Source organism: Wickerhamomyces ciferrii, contig 00101 (genome assembly GCF_000313485.1).
Source record: "Wickerhamomyces ciferrii WGS project CAIF00000000 data, strain NRRL Y-1031 F-60-10, contig 00101, whole genome shotgun sequence".
NCBI lineage: Eukaryota > Fungi > Ascomycota > Saccharomycetes > Phaffomycetales > Wickerhamomycetaceae > Hansenula > Hansenula ciferrii.
In genome coordinates this window covers 1-21584 of record NW_011887639.1, presented here as the reverse complement: position 1 = coordinate 21584, position 21584 = coordinate 1, and the positions used below count along the sequence as shown (strand labels likewise).

The 21584-nt window shown below is 28.7% G+C and overlaps 7 protein-coding genes across 7 annotated transcripts; 4 read left to right on the top strand and 3 right to left on the bottom strand.

Annotated features, from left to right (window-relative positions):
* Positions 1-499: 499 nt before the first annotated feature.
* Positions 500-1834, top strand: AUR1 (inositol phosphorylceramide synthase; the record flags this gene model as incomplete). Its single annotated transcript, XM_011275813.1, has 1 exon — positions 500-1834. One exon carries the CDS (start codon positions 500-502, stop codon positions 1832-1834), a length of 1335 nt encoding a protein of 444 aa, XP_011274115.1.
* A 424-nt stretch (positions 1835-2258) lies between these two features.
* BN7_3566 (uncharacterized protein) lies at positions 2259-3122 on the bottom strand (the record flags this gene model as incomplete). Its single annotated transcript, XM_011275812.1, has 1 exon — positions 2259-3122. One exon carries the CDS (start codon positions 3120-3122, stop codon positions 2259-2261), a length of 864 nt encoding a protein of 287 aa, XP_011274114.1.
* Positions 3123-3774: 652 nt separating this feature from the next.
* Positions 3775-4884, bottom strand: GDI1 (Gdi1p; the record flags this gene model as incomplete). The annotated part of the gene is made up of 1 exon (XM_011275811.1): positions 3775-4884. The coding sequence occupies one exon, from the start codon at positions 4882-4884 to the stop codon at positions 3775-3777; it is 1110 nt and encodes a 369-aa protein (XP_011274113.1).
* Positions 4885-11020: 6136 nt separating this feature from the next.
* BN7_3564 (putative transporter) lies at positions 11021-12730 on the top strand (the record flags this gene model as incomplete). Its single annotated transcript, XM_011275810.1, has 1 exon — positions 11021-12730. The coding sequence occupies one exon, from the start codon at positions 11021-11023 to the stop codon at positions 12728-12730; it is 1710 nt and encodes a 569-aa protein (XP_011274112.1).
* A 390-nt stretch (positions 12731-13120) lies between these two features.
* Positions 13121-14740, bottom strand: BN7_3563 (uncharacterized protein; the record flags this gene model as incomplete). Its single annotated transcript, XM_011275809.1, has 1 exon — positions 13121-14740. One exon carries the CDS (start codon positions 14738-14740, stop codon positions 13121-13123), a length of 1620 nt encoding a protein of 539 aa, XP_011274111.1.
* A 2693-nt stretch (positions 14741-17433) lies between these two features.
* BN7_3562 (putative transporter SEO1) lies at positions 17434-18954 on the top strand (the record flags this gene model as incomplete). The annotated part of the gene is made up of 1 exon (XM_011275808.1): positions 17434-18954. One exon carries the CDS (start codon positions 17434-17436, stop codon positions 18952-18954), a length of 1521 nt encoding a protein of 506 aa, XP_011274110.1.
* Positions 18955-19408: 454 nt separating this feature from the next.
* Positions 19409-21205, top strand: BN7_3561 (Acetylcholinesterase; the record flags this gene model as incomplete). Its single annotated transcript, XM_011275807.1, has 1 exon — positions 19409-21205. One exon carries the CDS (start codon positions 19409-19411, stop codon positions 21203-21205), a length of 1797 nt encoding a protein of 598 aa, XP_011274109.1.
* Positions 21206-21584: the final 379 nt, after the last annotated feature.

The following is a 21584-nucleotide window of genomic DNA, read 5'->3' as shown; positions in this document are numbered from 1 at the left end:
ATAGTCTTCAAAAAATTACCCTTAATTAATTATTTTCACTGTGTATAATGGGTATAAATCATTTGAATTACGGGGGTAACATAGTCACATGACGCGTCACATGATAATAAAATTACCCTCGTAATTGCCAAAAATAATTCTTTTTTTGAAAATGCCATTGTCGGGATTCGAATACGCGACTTTCGGAACTCGGAAGTTTCAAAATTCTCAATTTCTTTTCCTTTTTCCGCGAATGTTTTGTTTTTCTCCTATTTTTATTTTTTTTCTCATTCTTTTGTTCTCATTAAAAAATCAAAACAAACCATCAATTTTAAGATCTTTAATTTAACCAAAATTTATTGCCACTTAAACTCATAATTTTGAACTGGAATCAGCTCATTAAATCCCAAATAATCACTAGATCTCATTTAGACAATTAGACTATCAAATTACTGGTTGTTCAATACACAGCGGAATCGCTTTATTTTGTCATTATAAAACCATATACAATTCATAGATCATGTCATTTTTGATAAAGCTATTTCAAAGTTATTTCTTAGATGAAAGACCCAATGGTGCTGTTATTGCTGATATAGATTTGAATTTAAATCCTAAAATCACTGTTGAAAGATTGAAAAATCATAAATTTACTAAATATGAAGTTTTAAATTATTCAACATTAGCATTTTTCTTTACAATTTCATTTTTTTTAAATCAATTAAACATTTTCATTAAATTAGGAATTGTTTCATTATATATAACGTCATTATTGATTCCTTTCACTTCACAATTTTTCATTTATGGTTCACCAGTTTTAGCATGGGTTGCATTTTTATTTAATTCTAAAAATTTAGATGCTGCTTTTAGACCACCAATTTCTGTTAAAGTATTACCAGCTATTGAAACTATATTATATGGTGATAACTTATCTCAATTATTAGCTACTTCAACTGCACCAATCTTGGATATATTAGCTTGGTTACCTTATGGATTAATTCATTTTAGTTTCCCATTTGTTACCGCTGCATTAATCTTTTTATGGGGTCCACCAACTGCTTTAAGATCTTTTGGTTTTGCATTTGGTTATATGAATTTAATTGGTGTTGTTACTCAAGTTTTGTTCCCTGCAGCTGCTCCATGGTATAAAATTTTACATGGATTAGATCCAGCAAATTATTCAATGTTGGGTTCACCTGGTGGATTAGCAAGAATTGATGAAATATTAGGATTTGATATGTATACTACAGCTTTCTCAAAGACTTCACCAGTTGTTTTCGGTGCATTCCCTTCATTACATTCAGGTTCAGCTTCAATGGATGCATTATTTTTATTTTGGTTATTTCCAAAAGCTTCACCAATTATCTTGTTATATGTTATTTGGTTATGGTGGTCAACAATGTATTTAACTCATCATTATTTTTTCGATTTAATTGCAGGTTCATTTTTATCATTTGTTGTTTTCCAATTTACTAAATATAATTATTTACCAGTTATAAATTATAATTATAAAAATCGTTGGTCATATGGATCAATTATAAAACCAAATATTTGGAATTCAGATCCATTAAGTTTATCACCAGAAATTGATGTTGAAAATCAAGTTTTTTCATCACAAAGAGCTATTAATAATGTTGAATTAAATGTTATTCAAAGACAATCAAGATCAAATATTTTTGATGATTCAGAAATAACATCACCTGCATTATCAGTTTTTGAAAATGATTCAGAAGTTCCAAGATCTTTTTCAAGAGCTTCAAATAATTCACAAACTTCAATTGAATCACAATTTGATATGTCAATACCAGTTTCTGCATCATCAAATTTACAACCAGGAGGTAAATCAAGATTAGATTAAATATAAACAGCACCCACCATTCATTCATTCACTTTCATTCTTGCATAATAATAATATTACTAAACATTTAATTTTAATTTTTTAATGAAATCATAAAGATGTTTTTGAAATCTAAAACTTTTAAGAACTGTTAAATCTAATTCAAGTGTCATCACTAATAATTTAATAATATTTTGGTACAAATCATTAAAAGGAAACAAAAAAGGTTTTTTAATTTATATAAATTTTAATATGTATTGTTCATGTAAAAAACAAGTTTATTCCAACCCAATTTATATAAATTATAATCCTTTTACATATAGTTTTTTTAATAAATAATGAATATCATGATCTAAAAATTAATAACTTGTATATATTTTTGAAGATTCTTGCTACGTATAATGAATCTACTGCTTAATTTAAAACTCTGGAAGTATCTTATAATTCAATTACCAATCTTTTCATTAATTCTATCAATATAATCTTCAAGCATTTTCAAATCATTTGATCTTTCAATTTTCTGATACATTGGCTTCCCCTTGGATCTACACAACACACAATTTCCAAAATCTATTAAATAAGCCTTTTCACCTGATATTATGATATTATCACCTCTAATATCATTATGTCGTATGTTAACAATATGATTCAGATTGTGTATTTGTTGTTTTAATGATTTGATATGGTTTTGAGTAATAGTATGATTTGTTTTGTGGATTTTCTCCATCAAGAAATAGAATACATGATTAGGAATTTTAGCTTCATCTGGTTCATAAATCGATTCTTGATCTTTAACTCTATGTGTTGGATTTTCCATATTAATAATTCCAAAATTAACTAATGTTGGAATATTGATCATTTGTTCCTCATCAATACAACTCTTGTTATAATTACCAATGTCTCTGAAGGCGACAAGTTCATTTAAGTAAGATTTACAAGCTATATCATAGCCTAAACGTGGTTCAAGTGATTCACCTTTTTTCATTCCATATTTAATGAAATTTAACCAGAAAAATTCAGGATCTATAATTTTAAGAATATATTCAATTGGTTTTGATTCTGATTGATCATTAATTGAATCTGGATTGTGAATATCTTTATCAATAATTTTATTAAATTTATCAGAGTTAATATTGATGGTTTGTGACCATTTATGATTATTAATTTTACCTAGTGTTTCTAAATTAATCAAATTTAAATCTTTTCTTTTACTATTTTTTTTAAAAAAATCATCAGAATCAAATTTCCTGGTGAAGAACATAAAATTATTAATTGTTATGGTATCTATATTGTATTTATATTCATCCATGTTGTAGATTGATCAGTAATTTTTTAATAATTGATTTGTATTTGAAATTTGTTGAGAAGCACATATAATTGAAACCAAATTGAAAATTACCACCAGTAACTTGTTTGATTTAAAGATAAATATAAGTGGAGACCTTCTGTGAGAACTGTATGCCTAGTAACACTTCATATTTTAGTAGTTGGTATAATATACCATCAACTTGTTCAACAATAATCATAAATTATGTAGGTGGATTAAATTCTCATACAAAAGATCAATTTAAGATATTCGCGATTTTCCATAAATTCATAAATTCAACATGAACTACGTTATTCAAATAGTACTTGATACATTGTTGAAATTCTTTTAAAATTACTTGGTTTTGATAAAGTACTATGAGCTCAATGATCTAATTTGATACTAAAATATCAAAATAACATATACTGATCAATACAGTTCAAACTATCAAATTGTTATCCCTTTGTATAACATTGATAAAAATCAGTTGTTTACAATATGTACAGAAATAATAATAATTCATAAACATATAAATTTGTATAGCTATTATATAGTTAAAGGGTAAATTAATCAATTTGTTTATACTATCACTAAATTATTTAATATTTAGCTATCGCTAAATTATTTATTTATAATATTTAGCTAACGCTAAATATTATGCAAACGCATTAAACTCACCTTCATCTAATTTTGTCAACTTCAAAGGTTTACCCATAACTCTAAAATAAATATCTTTAACATCTTCAGTAACACTTTCAAAATGTGAAGTTGCATCATAAGATTTTGATATAAAAACCCCATCTTTAGATCCATCCTCAATAGGTTCAAAAATTTCACTTATTCCCATAAATGTATAATTAAAATCTTTAATACCCAAGATTTTAAAAGCTGATGAAATTTGTAAATGTGGTGCGGTGTCACCTTCGATGATTGTTGATACAATTGCAACGTTTTTACCTGGTGGTGAAACTTTATGTTCTGAACCGATAAGGGCGATATAAATATCATTTTTTCTACCAGATTCTTTACCTGTTATAATAATTTGTCCAGAAGTTTCACCATTTTTTAAAGGTAATTGATCCACAATGGAAATTGTTCTAATTAATTTTTGAGTTTTTGAAACTTTATCAGGGAAATAAGTTGGATCTGCTATAATAACCTTGGATTTTGTTGTTTCTTCTTTACCATCTAATTGTAAATTTAAACCTTCAACTTTACCTTCTTTATCATATAAAATTTTATTAATTGGAGTTCCCAACATGAATGTACCACCATAAATTGCACTTAATCTACTAAAACCTTGAGGTAATTCACCTAACCCATAAAGAGGATATAAATAAGGAGATTTACCAAATCTTGCAACACTTTGAACATACAAGATAATTCTTTCAATTGCAGGTCTTGCAGGTTCTTGTAAATATGAATCATTATCGAAAAGACCCATTGCATGACCAATAAAATTTTTTGTACCATCTTCTAAACCAAATTTATTATAAACAGTATCTGTGGTATCTTGATCTAAATTTAAACCCTTGTGGGTTGAAATTTCATCTTCTTTATATTGAGCAACCCATTGTAAGAAATTTTTTAATCTTCTTTTTTCAAATAAACCAATTAAACCTGAAGAAATAGCTTCATATTCAGTTGCAGGAACTTTTGAAACTTTATTGTAACGATGAACAAATGAACCATCAATTTGTTTAAATTCAACATATCTTGTAACATTTGTATGAACTAAAATATTTGTAAATTCCCCATTTGCCATTAAAAATTTTGGAATTAAATCAATACACCAATCACGAGAACGACCAAGAGATTCATCTGGGGTTTTACCAGGTTTAAATTTTTCATATAACTAGAATTGTTAGTCATTATGTCTATAAGGATCAATTGATATACTCACTTGTTGTAAATTTAATGAAGCAGATTCACCACCATAATAATCTTGACGATCAATATGTAAGACTTTTTTACCCTCTACTGATAATAAACCAGATAATACACATTCAGTTAAACCTAAGATGAATTAGTAAAATATCAATTTGAATAAGGTGTATGTGTTGTTTGCTTACCAGTCCCTGGAATTTCAATAGTTAGTATAAAAGTAATTCAATTATGTTTTCACAAAGGGGTATACTTACCAAGAACAATAACATCGTATTCTTCATCCATTTTGAATCAATTGATAGAATAACAATGGAATTAATTGAATAAGTTTTGTATATTCAACTAAATTCCTGATAGCAAATAATCAAAATCAAAACATTAAAAATATTCGCGAAAAGGACAACAAACAAAAAAAAAAATTTGGGATATAAATACAAGAAAATCCACTAAAAAACAAAATCACCAATACAAAATACAAACAACTTAATTGTCAATGTTGTGATCATTGATAATATGATTCCAATAATCTTTTTTCAACCTTTTCGTTACACCTAATTACTATACTTGGAAGCTTATCCAATAGATTCGCTTCCAAGTAGGCTCATAACCTGTTGAAATATTTCAGCATTCATATAAAGTAAGTATTATAAGGTATAAGAAGTTGTGATTATATCATACTTTAAGAAACACCAGTGTAATCTAATGTTTATTACTACACTGTTCATATTAACACTATGACGTGTATTTAATTGAATGTTGATTGATTTTGAAACTATTGTAGTTAATACCAGTACTTTATATACTCTAGTATACCATACTCTATACCATATAGTATAATATAATATATAGTCACTGATTACATAACACTTGGTACACGCATTACATAATCCACACATTGTTTATTTTTAATTTTCTCATTTTTATTTTCATAGCAAACAAGAAGTTATTTATAAACAATTCATTCAGTTTATTTCATTTCTTAATTATTCTTGTTGATCATTGTTGAATGAGTTACTCTTGACCATATTAATACTAACCATTTGATTCAATTTGATTACTACAATCACTTTGTTAATCATCTGGAAAGTATTAGAGAGGCGCTACCAAGACTTGAATTGACTCTTAACTAGGGGGAACTGGGTTAATTCAGGTCATGTTCGTGATATATTAGTTCCCCTAGGCTTATTGTTTATGGTGAGTATACAAAGCCGATTAATGGATACTTATTATTCCATTAAAAGACAGTCTTTTGATGATGTTAGTATTATATTTACTTTACTTTATTATTGAAATGATTCATTGTTCATGATTAACATTGTGACGTGTTTACATTGATTTTTAATACATTGTTTTTGAATTGATTAGTTGTAGTTTGCTTGTACCTTATGGATATTTTTTATAAATGATTTAAATTCAAATCCTCAAAGCTCTAATAATATGTTAAATTTGATATTGATACACCAAATTGGCCAAATTATAATGAAGGAAGACAAATTGTTTTCAATTTAAATGAATATTTCATATTGAAGATGATTCAAAAAGAAATAATCAATTTTATTTTATAAAAAATCATATTCATGAATTTGATGGATAATTATAAACTATTATATAGCTATAGATGTTTATTGCTTTTAATTTTAATAATCTCCTTATATATTCCACATTGTACGAATATAGATTTGTATTAAATATGATCATACGTGATTCTATAAATCATATACACAGAGATATATTATACGTTTATGGAATCTACAAATTCAACTTCAGCAATTTAAGCTGATCTCTCTTTTTCCTGATCCAAAGTGAGATCTGGAAATTTGAGTAATCCCCAGATTATTTCGATTATTTTCAAATTCCATTACGCTCATGTGGTAACTGAAATGCTGAGATTTAGTTGTTTCAAAACTTATTTCTTCATATGACGTTCAATATGGGGGTTTCAATTACCTCATTTTGATCAATGATGTTTTTACCTTAAAGTTTCCATTTCAAAAAGTTTGTTTTTGATCTTGAGTTTTGGTTAACTAACCAGAACTCTTATCTTAGATCCATTTTGAAATATGGATTAAAAGGGTGAGGTTGATGAATATTTTTCATCCATTTGTTCCTCACCCATTTCTATAGATATATCCTTTAGATATTTTGGACTTTTAGTCTTGTCTTAATGACATCATATACCTTTCAAAAAGGTTTTCAAACTTATAATTTTTGAATTTCATTTCATATTTTAATTCTTTTGGGTCATTTAGATATGAAACAACCGTTTAGAAATTCATTATATCTTGATTTTTTTGTGATTGTTTTTGGTCAAAACTTATATGGTTTAAGTTGTCTAGTTGATTTTCTCTCGAATCTCAACAATAACAAACAATAGCCAATGTTTGACATTTTGTGGTTTATCTCTATGGAGACTAAACTTTTCATGGTCATTATTCAAAACATGAATGTTAATTTGAGGGTTTAAATCTTAAATGACCCTCAAATATAAGTTATTGGAATTTTATGATAGATCCAAAAAAATTCACCTAAAAGGTGATGGTTGTTCATCTTCTTTTATTTGAGTTGTTTGAAAAATGTGTTAGCAAAAATATAATTGGCTTTAAGCTTTTGCAATATAGTCTTAATGATTTGTTAGTTTGATTTTGGCATGATTTGATTAATACTTGAAAGTCACTAATTGTACTTCAAGTCAAATATGGGGAATCCTAAATATATGTTGGTAGGTTAGTAGTATCAGTTTAACATAAAAGTAAAATTGGAAAACTAAAGAAATGAATTGTGCCGAATCATTCTCACGTTTTCATTCATTTAAAGATTTAACATACTTTAATTCACTTTCAAAATCCAATTCAATTGTATTCTTCTAATTTGAAATAATTGAACAACTGAAGCTTCATCTGGGTGTCTAAATGATTGTTAGTAATATCAATTCCAAGAAGTAAATCAAAAAAATATAATTCCAATTGTGATAATCTAAATTTGATTGCCGTTTCATTCAGATCTCATTAGTGAATTATTTTAATGACCATTAGTTGGATCAAAGTTTATAACTTACTTTTCAAATTCTGCTATGACTTATCAAAAAGTTCTAGATAAACCAGCTGTACTCATCCTAAGTTCTAACTGAAATAAAAATATTTCTCATGCAAAACTAAACTCATATAAATCCAAAGAATACATCTTGATGGTGAACTTTCAAACAAAAAAGTCCGGAGAAATCTAGCAATCAATGGACAAAGTAAAACATATAATGATTAATAAATGATTGACCAAATAGCAGCAATTCATACAGCAAGAATCCTAAAAATGTAAGTTAGTAGTATCAGTATAATAGGTGTTGATTAAAATATAATTGAGTAAAAATGATTGTGCCGAGTCATATTTATCTCAATTCTTTATATTTCTTTAATCATGAAAAATTTAACAAACTTTTGATTTTGAAATCCAATTTAGTTCTATCCTTCGAATTGAAAAATAATCATCCACTGAAATCCTTTGTAAGTTTCTAAAATGATTGTTAGTAGCATCAGTGGTCAATGATTGGAATCGAAGCTAAAATCAAAGGGTAATGACCTCAGAAGAATGTGCCGCTCAATTGATATCAATATAACTTTAAAATATAGCAACAATCCATAGTTTAAAAGGGTATTACATACTTTTTCATCCTTGAATTTCAAGAAGTATTAATAATCTGTCACATCACTTGTATTTCAAACCCCCTAGATGTATTCTCAACATATTCAATCAATTTGACCACAAAATTCTTGACATGTCATTCCTAAAGGTAATTCAACAGCACAAGATAAAATCAACAGTGAAAAGCACAATCCATCTAAAACGTTAAAGTATAAAAGCTCAATAAACACAATGAAAAAAGTAGACCTCCAGAAAGTTTCAAATCTATTCATATCCTAATATCATAAAGTTTCAAATCTATTCATATCCTAATATCATAAAGTTTCAAATCTATTCATATCCTAATATTGAAAATTTCCCTAAATAAATGTTAGTAGTATCATTATGATATATGAAATTGGAGTTCAATTAAAAGATGTTTGTCAAATCTTTGCCGAAAATTATCACAACTCTTTAAACATCCATCCATTAGATGCAAACAAGTGAACAAACTTACCTTTATTTTGAAATTGTAATCAACATAAACCAAAAATCCCAAAAACATCCTGTTTAACGTTTCACCACAACATCAAATTGAAAATGAATTGTAAATGGAAAGCACATTGACATAAAGTGCTTGTATGAATGATTGAAAGTTGGAATGATCTATTGAAAAATGAGTTGAACTTGGATACAAAACCAATATGGAGTAAACCTGTTCGAAATGAACAATAACAACATAACAACAACAAAACAGTGCTTGAAACAACCATAAAACATAAAACCACAAAGTAACTTCACCTCTTGTGTAATACACATTGGAACCAAAACCTAGTAGTTGAATAAATCAAACCATAATCCAATATAATCCATAATAATCAGTTGTAGATGCAGTGGGAACAAAAAGATGTAAACAAAAAAATGAAGTAAACAAAAAAAGAAGGAAATTCAAAGAAATTTATATTTTTTGTGAACAACCACAAACCCACAATGACACAAAAATAACATGTAACAAAAAGCTAAATTTAGTATCAGATATGCATTTAATTTATGTTTGTAATTTAATTCAAAAATTTATTTACACAAAGACGAATTGACACAAAGATGACTACTGACTTCGACTAAGTTGTAACAAGATCTTATATAATCCAGTGCTACTAATTGTAAAATCAACATCAACATCAACACATCTCCTTTATTTAATATCCCTTGCTAATAAGGTAGTTTGATATCTATATACAAGTACTTTAACATATAATATTGTATATAAAAAGACACAATCGAACTAGTTAATAAATTTTGATACATAGTATATATGTATGTGCCCCTGACCACTTTCCCCAGATTTTTAATAAAAAATTGTTTTATTTGAACAAAATGAATTAGAATAATCTTTTTTTAACGTATTTTGTATGAATTAATTATTATGAAGCTACTAATATATTTTTTTTAATCTAATTCGAAAAAAAATTTGAAGATTTTTTGAATTTTCCAAATATTGAAATAAAATTAAAAAATCATGGAGGTTATAATTAATATTTTAATAACTATATTAATAATATATATATAAATATACCTAAATCATATAGCTATCACAATGTCTAATAATGTAATAATCACAATATTCATTTCTAAATTAATTAAAAGTTGAATATAATTAATCACATGCTGCCCTTACCAATTTTGAATATTTATATAATACAATTACAATTTTACTTCAAGTTTAACAAACTAATCAACGTATATTTAATGAAAACAAGCACAAATTATTATATTATTACTTTACAGAGTATTATGATTACTATGAAAGTCTGGTATTCAAGAAGTGTTACCTATGATTTCCATTCGCTTATATGGATTGTTTGATTGTTTGACTGAGATTTAGTCAAGACTTTTCATAAAGCCACGATTTGGCAAATAAATTCACTATACAATTGTGATTTTAATGAACAAAGATTCAAATAAGATACAATGAATGAGTATTGAAAGATGGGTTTAAAGAGATATTTTACTATGATTCCTACTTTATGTTCTCCATATGACTGATATACATTTGACTACACAAACAATACCCTGGAGTATCAGCCCCCTGCATAACTTCAAAGTGTGGCTGATGATGATAAGATGATATGAATACAATGGCTGCTGGTACAATTATATTAATCAACAAAAAATCATGGAAAATCACATGAGATGGGAATTTAGTATATGAAAAAACGTTGTGAAAGTCGTTTATTTGTATTGTTTTATGTTGCCACACTGTTGGTGTCAGTATTGAGGCTTGAACAAGTTGTGGATGGACAAAACTTCGGTGGTATATATAAAGATCTTGATTTGCTATTAATCATGGGTATTGATTATTGCTTTAGAGAGTTAAAAAATATCAATACTCTTATCAAATGGGGGTACTATCTAATCTATTAAACTTGAATAAGGATGAAAAACGTCCTTCATCTTTCAATGAACAATCTTCTTATGATTCAAATACTGGACAAATAATCAAAGATTCATCAAGACAAAAAACTAATGAACTTAACCAAGATTATGAATCTGAAATTACAAGTGAAAAACAATTAGATCATATTTTTAAAGATCCTGAAATTGCAAAATATTATAAAGAAATTTATGAAAAAACAAATTATGAATGTAAAGATTGGTTTGATCCAAATTATGAATGGAATTTAAAAGATGAAAAAAAACTTTTATGGAAATTAGATTGGAAAGTTACATTTTGGGCTTATTTTATGCTTACAGCTTTAGATTTTGATAGATATAATATTCAACAAGCACTTTCTGATAATATGTTGGATGATTTAGGTTTAAACACTGGTGATTATAACATTGGTAATACAATTAATTTAGTTTGTTTTTTAGCTGCTGAATTACCATCTCAATTAATCTCCAAGAAATTAGGTGCTGATGTTTGGATTCCAATGCAATTAATTATTTGGAGTATGGTTTCAATTGCTCAAGCTGGTATCACGAATAAAGCTGGGTTTTATGTTACAAGAGCTTTAATTGGTGCTTTCCAAGGTGGATTTATTTGTGATACATGTCTTTGGATGACTTATTTTTATACCTCAAAGGAATTACCATTTAGATTATCATTATTTTATATTGCAAATCCATTAACTTCAGTTTTTTCTTCATTATTAGCATTTGCTCTCTTAAGAATCAAGACAAGTTTATTACCTCATGGATGGCAATGGTTATTTATAATTGAAGGTGTTTTCACATTATTAGTTGGTATTATTTCATTTTTTATGATGCCTCCATCTGCTGTTCAAACTAAAACTTGGTTTAGACCAAATGGTTGGTTTACAGAACATGAAGAAAAAATTGTTGTTAATAGAGTTTTGAGAGATGATCCATCAAAAGGTGATATGAATAATAGACAACCAGTTTCATTAAAAGAATTATTTAAAAGTTTAATTGATTATGATATATTACCAATTTATTTAATTAGATTTTTGGTTGATTCAGGTTCTGCACCTGTAAATAATTATATGACTTTAACTTTAAGAAAATTAGGGTTTAATACATTCAATACAAATTTATTAACAATTCCTTATAACGTGTTGGCAATTATAACAATGGTTTTCCTTTCATGGTTTTCAGAAATTATAAAATCAAGATCTTTATTAATTGCAACAGTTCCAATTTGGAATTTAGCCCTTTTATTCCCATTAAGATTTTGGTCAGGTGCTCAAGTTCAAGTTTGGCCAACTTATATAATTTTAACTTTATTATTAGGTCATGCTCAAATTTGGCCCCTGAGTATTAGTTGGTGTTCAGCAAATTCAAATTCTGTTAGATTAAGAGCTGTTAGTTCTGCAGTGGTTAATATTTTTTCTCAAGCAAGTGGTATAATGTGTGCAAATCTTTATAGACCTGATGATGCACCTTTATATAAAAGAGGAAATACAGATCTTATTGGTATTGGATTTGCAGGTTTTATTGTTTGTATATTAACAAGATATTATTATATTTGGAGAAATAAATCAAAAGCTTTAAAATGGGATAAATTAACTGATGAAGAAAAGGAAATTTATATTAAAGAAACAAAAGATGAAGGTAATAAAAGATTAGATTTTAGATTTGTGTATTAGTCGGTGTCTACCCTATAACTCATCGCAATAGATATTATTTATACTAGATTTATAAATTTAACCTGTAGGAACAAAATCAATTTACTTATAAATATTTAAACATACTTCGGGATTATTTCCCAATTCGGAATTGTGCTCCGAAGATTTATATAATTAGTACACAATATATTTAGAGTATTACTCTTGAAGTTCTTACATAGTAAAATATACTTCATATACTACATGTTAGATTCAATTTTCAGTCATACATAAAATAATAAAATATATAAATATATAAAAAACTCTTTAAAAAAAGGGGAGGATTTGGAAATCATAAAAGGGGGTTTCAAACTTGTTCTATATTCATCGTAAGTTGTAACATCGTAACATCGTAACATCGTAACTTCATATTCATAATTGTTTATATAAAGGAATATCAGCATCATCAAGCATATTATATAACCAATCAGGTGTATCTTCTTCGTCAATAAACCAATTATTGGTATCTTGATAATCTTCATAATGATCTTGACATGTTTCATCATTGCATCTATCTGATTGGATGATGTCATTCATTGGTTGGACCTCTAACAAATCATCAACAACTGGAGGGATTTTGTCAGCTTGAGGGATATGAATAGGTTGTTGTTGGTGAGGAGGCTGTTCAACTACTCGAGGATAAAGTGTTTGTCGAGATGAGAATGCAAAATCAATACTCGTTTCAACATGAGAAAACTTTTTAGCAAGTTCTCGAAGAAACACGCTATCGTCTTCTATATTGTTCAAATCAAGAGCATCTTGGGAAGCTGACTCAACTTCTTGTTGTTGAGAGCCATTTTGAACACTTCTTAAATTTCCCAAGGCACTTGAACTCAATTTTTGTTTCTTTGTGTTTGGTTTAACAACTTTAGATGAAACTTCATGTTTCTTTGGTTTTGGTGATGGTGTTTTTGATTTTGATCTTGAAACAGCTTTATGAGATATTGATGGTTCTTCTGACTCCATCAATCCTCTATATTGATATCCATGCTGAACAAAGTTACTTTCAAGGTGCAAAATCTGTTCTCTTCCAACAGTTTCAAGTGTATGATTCCAATAACCGTTCTTGGTGTTCTTTCTTTGATAATTGATTGTATCATTGAAAGCTGACCAAAAGATTGGAAGGAAAACATTATCTTTACTATGAATATGTTTATGATCATTATTAGTTTGATCTTGACCGGCAGTTTTTTGGGTTTTATGATATTTATAAAAATGTCTAAAATATGGTTTATAAGGATGTTCATGATCATTAAACAATTTATCCATTTCAATTTCGAAAACTGCATTACAACCAACTAATTTACCATTACTCCAATGTTGATGAGGACAAACCATTGATAATTTATATTCACCATTAGAATTTTTCAAGCTTCTGGAAAAACCGACAAAAGGTTGAGGCATTATTGATTCTTTTAAGATACCATGAGAAACACCTAAATGATGAGAAAGCTGAGAACTACCTGTATCATAAAAATTTTGGAATTTGTTTGTATCAATATGACATGTTCCACCATTTGGTTGAACCATTTCCACAGTGGTATGTTTATGATTTTTTTCAAGATGTTTCAAATCACAAAATTCACAAAAGTAATAGCTATTGTATTTTGGATGAGGATATTTTTTCTTACTTTCAACACTTGAGGCTGTTTGTTTAATTTTAAAATGGAGGGAATTTGAAGAGAATAAATTATTTTCATCATGTTTTTCAGAACGTTCAAGTTTGAAGTTTGGCATTGGGTGACCAACGTACTTATGATAATCAGCTTTTAATGATTCTAAATTATCTGAAGCTTTTGATTTAACTGTAGCACATTGTCTTAAAAATAATTTATCACCAGGAATTTTGTTGTTTAGGGAATCATAAAATTTGACGAGCTGGGAGACTCGAGGTTGATTCGCACTGAGATAGCTCTTGTATTTTTCGTCACCGATAAAATTGTTCATATTGTTATTGTTATTGTTATTGTTATAATTGTTGTTGTTGTTCATGTTTGCTGATATTTATTGATAATTGTACTTTCAAAGTTGTTATAATTATATGGTATATTAATTAAGACTTTGATAGATGATGAAAAAAAAAGAGGGAAGAAAGAATTATCAAAAGTTAGGACTTTCATATAGATTTATAGTTTTGGAAAGAGTTTATTGAAGTTAGTTTGGATTTAACTCGTTCAAATGTATCAAAAAATTAATTAGAGCTATTTGATTCGTGTAATTTTTGTAATTTGTCAAATAACGCAAAAATTCTTGAAGGTTGTAGAAAATCACAAACTCAAATGAAGAAGATTGCAAATTATATCCAAATTGAATTAATGTTTGTGTATCTGTAGCTCAATGAATTTTAATCGAGACCTCACAGTTCTTGGTATCGTTGTCATCATATTACATTGAAATTTTTCAATATCTGATAATCTGGGGTATACGGAGATCCATTCAACAATCAAAGATCAGATCCAGAACCCGTACCTGAAAAATTTCAAAATTTCGGTCGACTCTAATGATTTGATGTAAAAATACTCATTTAAAAGCTCAATATTTTCCAATTAATTAAGACTTTACTCGAATTGTTAATACTCTCCATTAAAAGACTCATTTTGGCTCGTTCAAAATGCGCATATATAATTGAGACTATAATATGAGAGATAAACTGAATGGAACATGGTAAAGGTAGCTTGCAGAAACTCTCTGAATTTGAGTTCAGGCTTGGGACTCTTGATATGCTTTCTTCGGGTTCCCTAACTTGTACTTAAAATTAAGCCAAATGCAGACATCTGCCATCAACTCGGGTATTTAAGTTCCAAAACTTGTTAAGACCACGCAATTATAATGCCGATAACCATATCCATATAGATGCTGAGAAATCTGTTGAGTGTTGACTATATTGAATACATATTACACACCCAGCTCTTTCATCTTATCCGTCTACTCTGTATATAGAAGACACGACATAAAAAAGGATCAGAACCATACATACGGTAGTTTGCAAGATGCAAATAAGGCTTTAATTACACGAACAAATTCAAGTCTGTTTTAAATATTAAACATTAGACACTTGTTTAGTAGCCAAGTACCCACCACTAAATTAAATTAGATATTAATGATCGTATATAAACATATAAATTCATGATGAAATATTCAAGAAAAAGTAGAGAAGCCTCGACATCAAAGAATATTCCAACCGACAAGGGCAACATTATAAGCTGGGCTTTTGTTTTTGACTGACTTCAACAAAATATGGTCTCAATGGTTCTTGTTTGAACAATTGAAACAACAGATCAGATGATTCTCTTTTACAAGAAGCACGACAACCTGGCCCAGTCCTCACACGAAGCGCTCCTTTCAGTGACTTGACAGCCATATCAAGAAAAAAAACAACTCTTTCACTTGAACAATAATCCTGGTAATTATCATACCCAAATTGTTTTAGAAGTTCTCTGTCAACATGATTAATGAAGACTTCTTCAAAAGTATCACTCTTGTCGTACCTTAACAATGTCTGTTTGTCACCTCCAATACCTATCACTGAGAATCTGAACCACCCAGGCTCAGAGTTCCATATTCCATGAGGAAACATATCTCATTTGTTGTTAAATTTTGAGGTCTTGTAACTAAGGCATTATCTATATTTAAAGGGGAAGCAACAACTCCAGTAACTAATAGAGTCAGTATGAAAGTGAATGTGCTGTAAAATCGATTCTTCATTGAGCTTTGTCTCTACAAAGTGACCATCACCAACGTTCAAAAGATTGTTTAGGGAGTGTGAGATTAAATTTCTGGAATTGAACTTTTTAAAGACTTGTGACTTGTTATAATGGATTCAACAAATCAGCACGTAGTTTGATATATCTAATTAAGGACTCAACTTTGATCTGAACTTTGAAGTCAAAATTGTATTAAAATTAATAACCGTTATAAGCGTAAAACAACAGACTTGATATTAGTCAAGTGATTTATCAGGTGACATATCTATTTCTTTTTGAAACAGAAGTCAATTCTCATGATCATGATTATTATTACCAATTTTCTAGACTAATAATATAGCATGGTTTATTAAACGTTGGTTTTTACAATGCCATAAATTATATCAGAAGTTAAGAATTTGGTACAAAATCAATGCTGTTTCGGAGGGATTCCCAAACAGGAAACAAAGCCGAACAACTTTCAAGTTTCAACGAAAAACTTTTGTACTCTTATAAATATCGAGTATGCCAGCTATTCAAATACATCAGTGAATTGATACCTGCTTAGCTGGATTGAAGTTCGAGGTTTACATTTTGAAATTGATTGCCAATGGTAATATGAAGGGTAAACAAGTTTTAAACAACCGTTCAGGTTTGTGGCTTTCGGTGATACAAAAAACACGAAACCCCTTGAAATTGAATGCCAGAATTGACAAAGAAGCGCTCAAATGTGTTATCAAAGAGAGATGTGGCAGCACTGCAGTATTTTAACTTAAAGAACATCAAATGAGCTTGGTGGTTTGTTTTGTTCACCACAGATTTGCAATCAAATGGCTGTCAAATTGTCAAAATCACCATGACGAATACTGAGAAATTACACAGTTGAACATTTGATGTGAACCCTTGTTATTAAAGATTGAGATGCTTCTTAAACTAGATTGATCCTGAACCATGGGATAAATTTCATATTACAGAGTCCAGACTAACTAGGGCTCTTTCAAGATGGCTTACAATGACCCAAAACGTGAAATAAACTATGATATTACAGAAGTCCATGGTGATTCAGATATAATCAGTAATGAAAAAGTTGAAACTAAGAAAAAATCATGGAGGAATAAACTTTTTGGTGAAAGTATCAAGTATAAGACAAAAGAAGAGAAAACATTTGTTAGAAAATTAGATTTTTGGTTAATCTCATGGACATTTATTGCATATTTAATCAAATCTATTGATCAAGCTAATGTTTCAAATGCTTATGTATCTGGTATGCAGGAAGAATTGAATTTTAAAGGTCATCAGTACAATTTATTAGAAAGTTTTTTCAAAATTGGTTATTCAATTGCTCTTGTTCCTTCTCAAATTATGTTGAATAAGATTCAACCAGCATATTGGTTAAGCTCTTGTGAATTAATTTGGGGTATTTTAACAGCTTTATGTGCTGTTCCTAAAAATAATCCAAATGGATTATATGCCATCAGGTTCTTTATGGGTATTTTTGAATCAAGCAGTTGGCCTGGTATTATTATAATCCTTGGAAATTATTATAATAAAGAAGAACTAGCGTTAAGAATTGGACTTTTCCAAACATCATCTTATGTTGGTGCTATGTTTACAGGGTTTATGCAATCATCTATTCATACAACTTTAAATGGGAAACAAGGACTCTCAGGATGGAGATGGATGTTTATTATTAATGGTTTAATGACCATAGTTGTCGCAGTTAGTGGATTCTTTATTGTTCCTGATACACCTGAGAATGGTGGTGCAAAATATTGGATGAATGATGATGATAGAAGAATAGCATTAGAAAGAATGGAAAGAGCAGGTAGAAAAACAAAGAGAAATATGACTTTGAAGACATTCATTTCAACTTTTACTGATTGGAAAACATGGTCATTTGTATTAATCTTTGCTGTAAAAGGTTGGACTATAGCACCAAATTATTTTAATTTATATTTGAAAAGTTTGAAAAATTCAGATGGATCCAAGACATATACAATTTCTCAATTAAATACGATCCCTATTGGTGGTAATGCCCTGCAAATTATTTCCCTGATACTTTTCACCAAATTAGCTAGTATATTTGGACATTCATTAGAATTTATTATATTCCAAGGTTTATTAGCTTTCTTTGCAAATGTTTCTTTAGCAGTTTGGCCTTCTTCAAGAAGTTATCAACATGCATGTTTCTTCATAATGCAATTCACAGAGGCAATAGGTCCATTCCAATTGACATATATGGCTGAGGTTTTCAGTGATTCACCAGAGAAAAGAGCCATTTGTACAGGTATAACTGTTGTATTTGTTTATGCTAATGTTGCATGGCAAACTATTTATTTATGGCCAGCAAATGAAGCACCAAGATATAAATATGCGTATAAAGTATCTTCAGCTTATATTGCAATCAGTATAATTGGTACTATATTTTATTATTATTATGTTTATAAACCAGCTGTGGAAAGAAATGAAAATTTACAACGTAAAAGAGAAGAAGAAGAAAATTTAGGTACTTTGACTGATTGAATTGGTCTTTTTTATAGGAATATCGTATAAGCTAATATAATACTTATTATATATAAACCACGTAGATTAATGGCACTTTTTGAGCTTCAATACGTAATCAATCTTGAGCAGCTGAATATATTAGTTAATGCTCTCTGATTACATAGTGATTACATAAGCATCAATAAAATATAAAGCCACTTTTCTTTCACCAATTTACTTTCAATTTCTTGATGATTATATGAAATGTAACTGATAGCTCACATGAATAACTGTCATAGATAATAGATATCTCATTCTAGTTAAAGCACCGATGCAAGGTGTCCAAAAGGAGTATAAACTCAAACTAAAAGCAGATCTACGTTGGAATTGATCGACAGTGAAACCACCAATCAACTATTCGAGCACACCTTCGACGGACAGTGGAGTCAGGTCAGGATAGTCAGGTATCTATATAAACAAAACAAGATCCTCAATGAATCTCAACTTCTACAATTTCGTTGTTATTGACGGAGAGAATTTGCTACGTTACTTCAAAATGTTGTGGAAATCAACTGCAGTCACATTGTCATTATTGTCTTCAATATCATCTTCACCAATATACAACAAACGAGAAAATTCCACTCCAACTGTTCAAATCCAAAATGGTACAATCACTGGTAAATATTTAGATGGGTTCAATCAAGATGCTTATTTAGGTATACCTTTTGCTGAACCACCAATCAATGAATTGAGATTTCAACCTCCACAAACTTATAATAATCATTGGAATGATACTCAAAATTTTACCGAATATGGATTTGCATGTTTTGCTTCAAGTGGTCTTGATTCCCGTAAATTACCCCAATCTGAAGATTGTTTAACTTTAAACATTGTTAAACCTCATAATATTCCTCAAAATGAATCATTACCCGTTGGTATTTGGATCCATGGTGGTGGATTTACTGATGGTTCAGGTACAAGACCTGCTTATAATACTTCATGGATTGTGGAAAATTCAGTTTCAATTGATAAACCAATCATTGCCATTACAATTAATTATAGATTAAATGGATTTGGATTCTTAAGTTCTGATCAAGTTTCTCAAAAAGGTTGGACAAATAATGGTCTTAGAGATCAAATTAAAGCTATTGAATGGGTTCATGAAAATATTGCTGGTTTTGGTGGTGATCCAAATCATATTGTCATCTGGGGTGAATCTGCAGGTGCTATTTCAGTGGGGAAATTATTAAATAATGATAAGTATTTAGGTTCATATTTAAAAGGTGGTATTATGGAAAGTGGTTCAAATGTTTTCACAAATATCTTACCTGCATCAACTGAACAAAATGAAGATGATTTCACTAAATTATTACAACATTTCCAATGTGACCAAGCTATTGATTATTTGGAATGTTTACAAAAAATTGATTCTAAAAGTTTACAAAATGCCTTCAATACAACTAATGGTATCTTAACTAAAGGTTGGGGATTCCCATATATTGATGGTGATGTTATTACAGGTTCAGGTTATGATGTTTTACAAAGCGGTGAAGGATTTCATAAGGTTCCAATTTTAATAGGTACAAATACAGATGAAGGTAGTGCTTTTGTAAATAAAACTTTGAATACTACTGAACAAACTGAAAATTACTTACAAAAAAGTTTTCCACATTTAAGTGATAATTCAACTTCAAAATTAATTGAATTATATAATGGGAACAACTCACAATTAGTTACACCACAAGATCCAACTTATAATAACACACCAATAACTTACCCACCATATTTAGGTTCAACTTATCCAAGATTAGCTACTTTAAATGGTGATTTAATGTTTATCGCGGGAAGTAAATTCACTGCAAAATTATATGCTGAAAATGATTTACCAGTTTTCAAATATAGATTTAATATTCCAACGTTAGAAACTTCAAATTCAACATATTTAGGCTCAACTCATTATCAAGAAGTTGTTTATGTTTTCGATAATCAACAACATCCAACTGATGGTTCCGATGGTACAAATGTATACCCTTCAGAAGATGCTTCAAAAATTTCAGATGCTATTTCCAAGATTTGGGTTTCATTTATTCATGATCTTGATCCAAATATTTCAAATGGTGATCATAAAGATGGTGGTAACTTCCAAATTGATGTTCCAAATTGGCCTGATTATAGAGATGGTTCAGAAAATTACGTTTTTGATTTAAAGGGGTTTCATATCGAACAAGATGATTTTAGAAAAGAGCAATTTGAATACATCGAAAGTATTATTCATCAATTAGATGGTTAACTACAATGAAATAGATATAAAAAATAACAGGTTTATTTAATTATTATGATCCAACTTGTGTTTGATTTTCTTTCAACTTTTTTCTTTCTTCTTTGAACTTCTTTTTTGCTTCTTTCAACTTCTTTAGTTGTTCCTTCTTTTCCTTCTTTTCTTTCCAAATAAGAAATCTTTTATGAGTATCTGGTAATAAATCAAATGGAAGTGGGGGTATTAATGTTGCATTTTCTTCTTTACTGATTTGTTCTTCAGATTTAACCATTGATTCCATCCAATATCCCAAATTATAAGGATTTGGATCTTTCATCATTATCGATAAAATCATCATTTGAATAGTATGTCTTGAGTCAAGTTTTTCACCATTAAAGAATTTATATTCAAT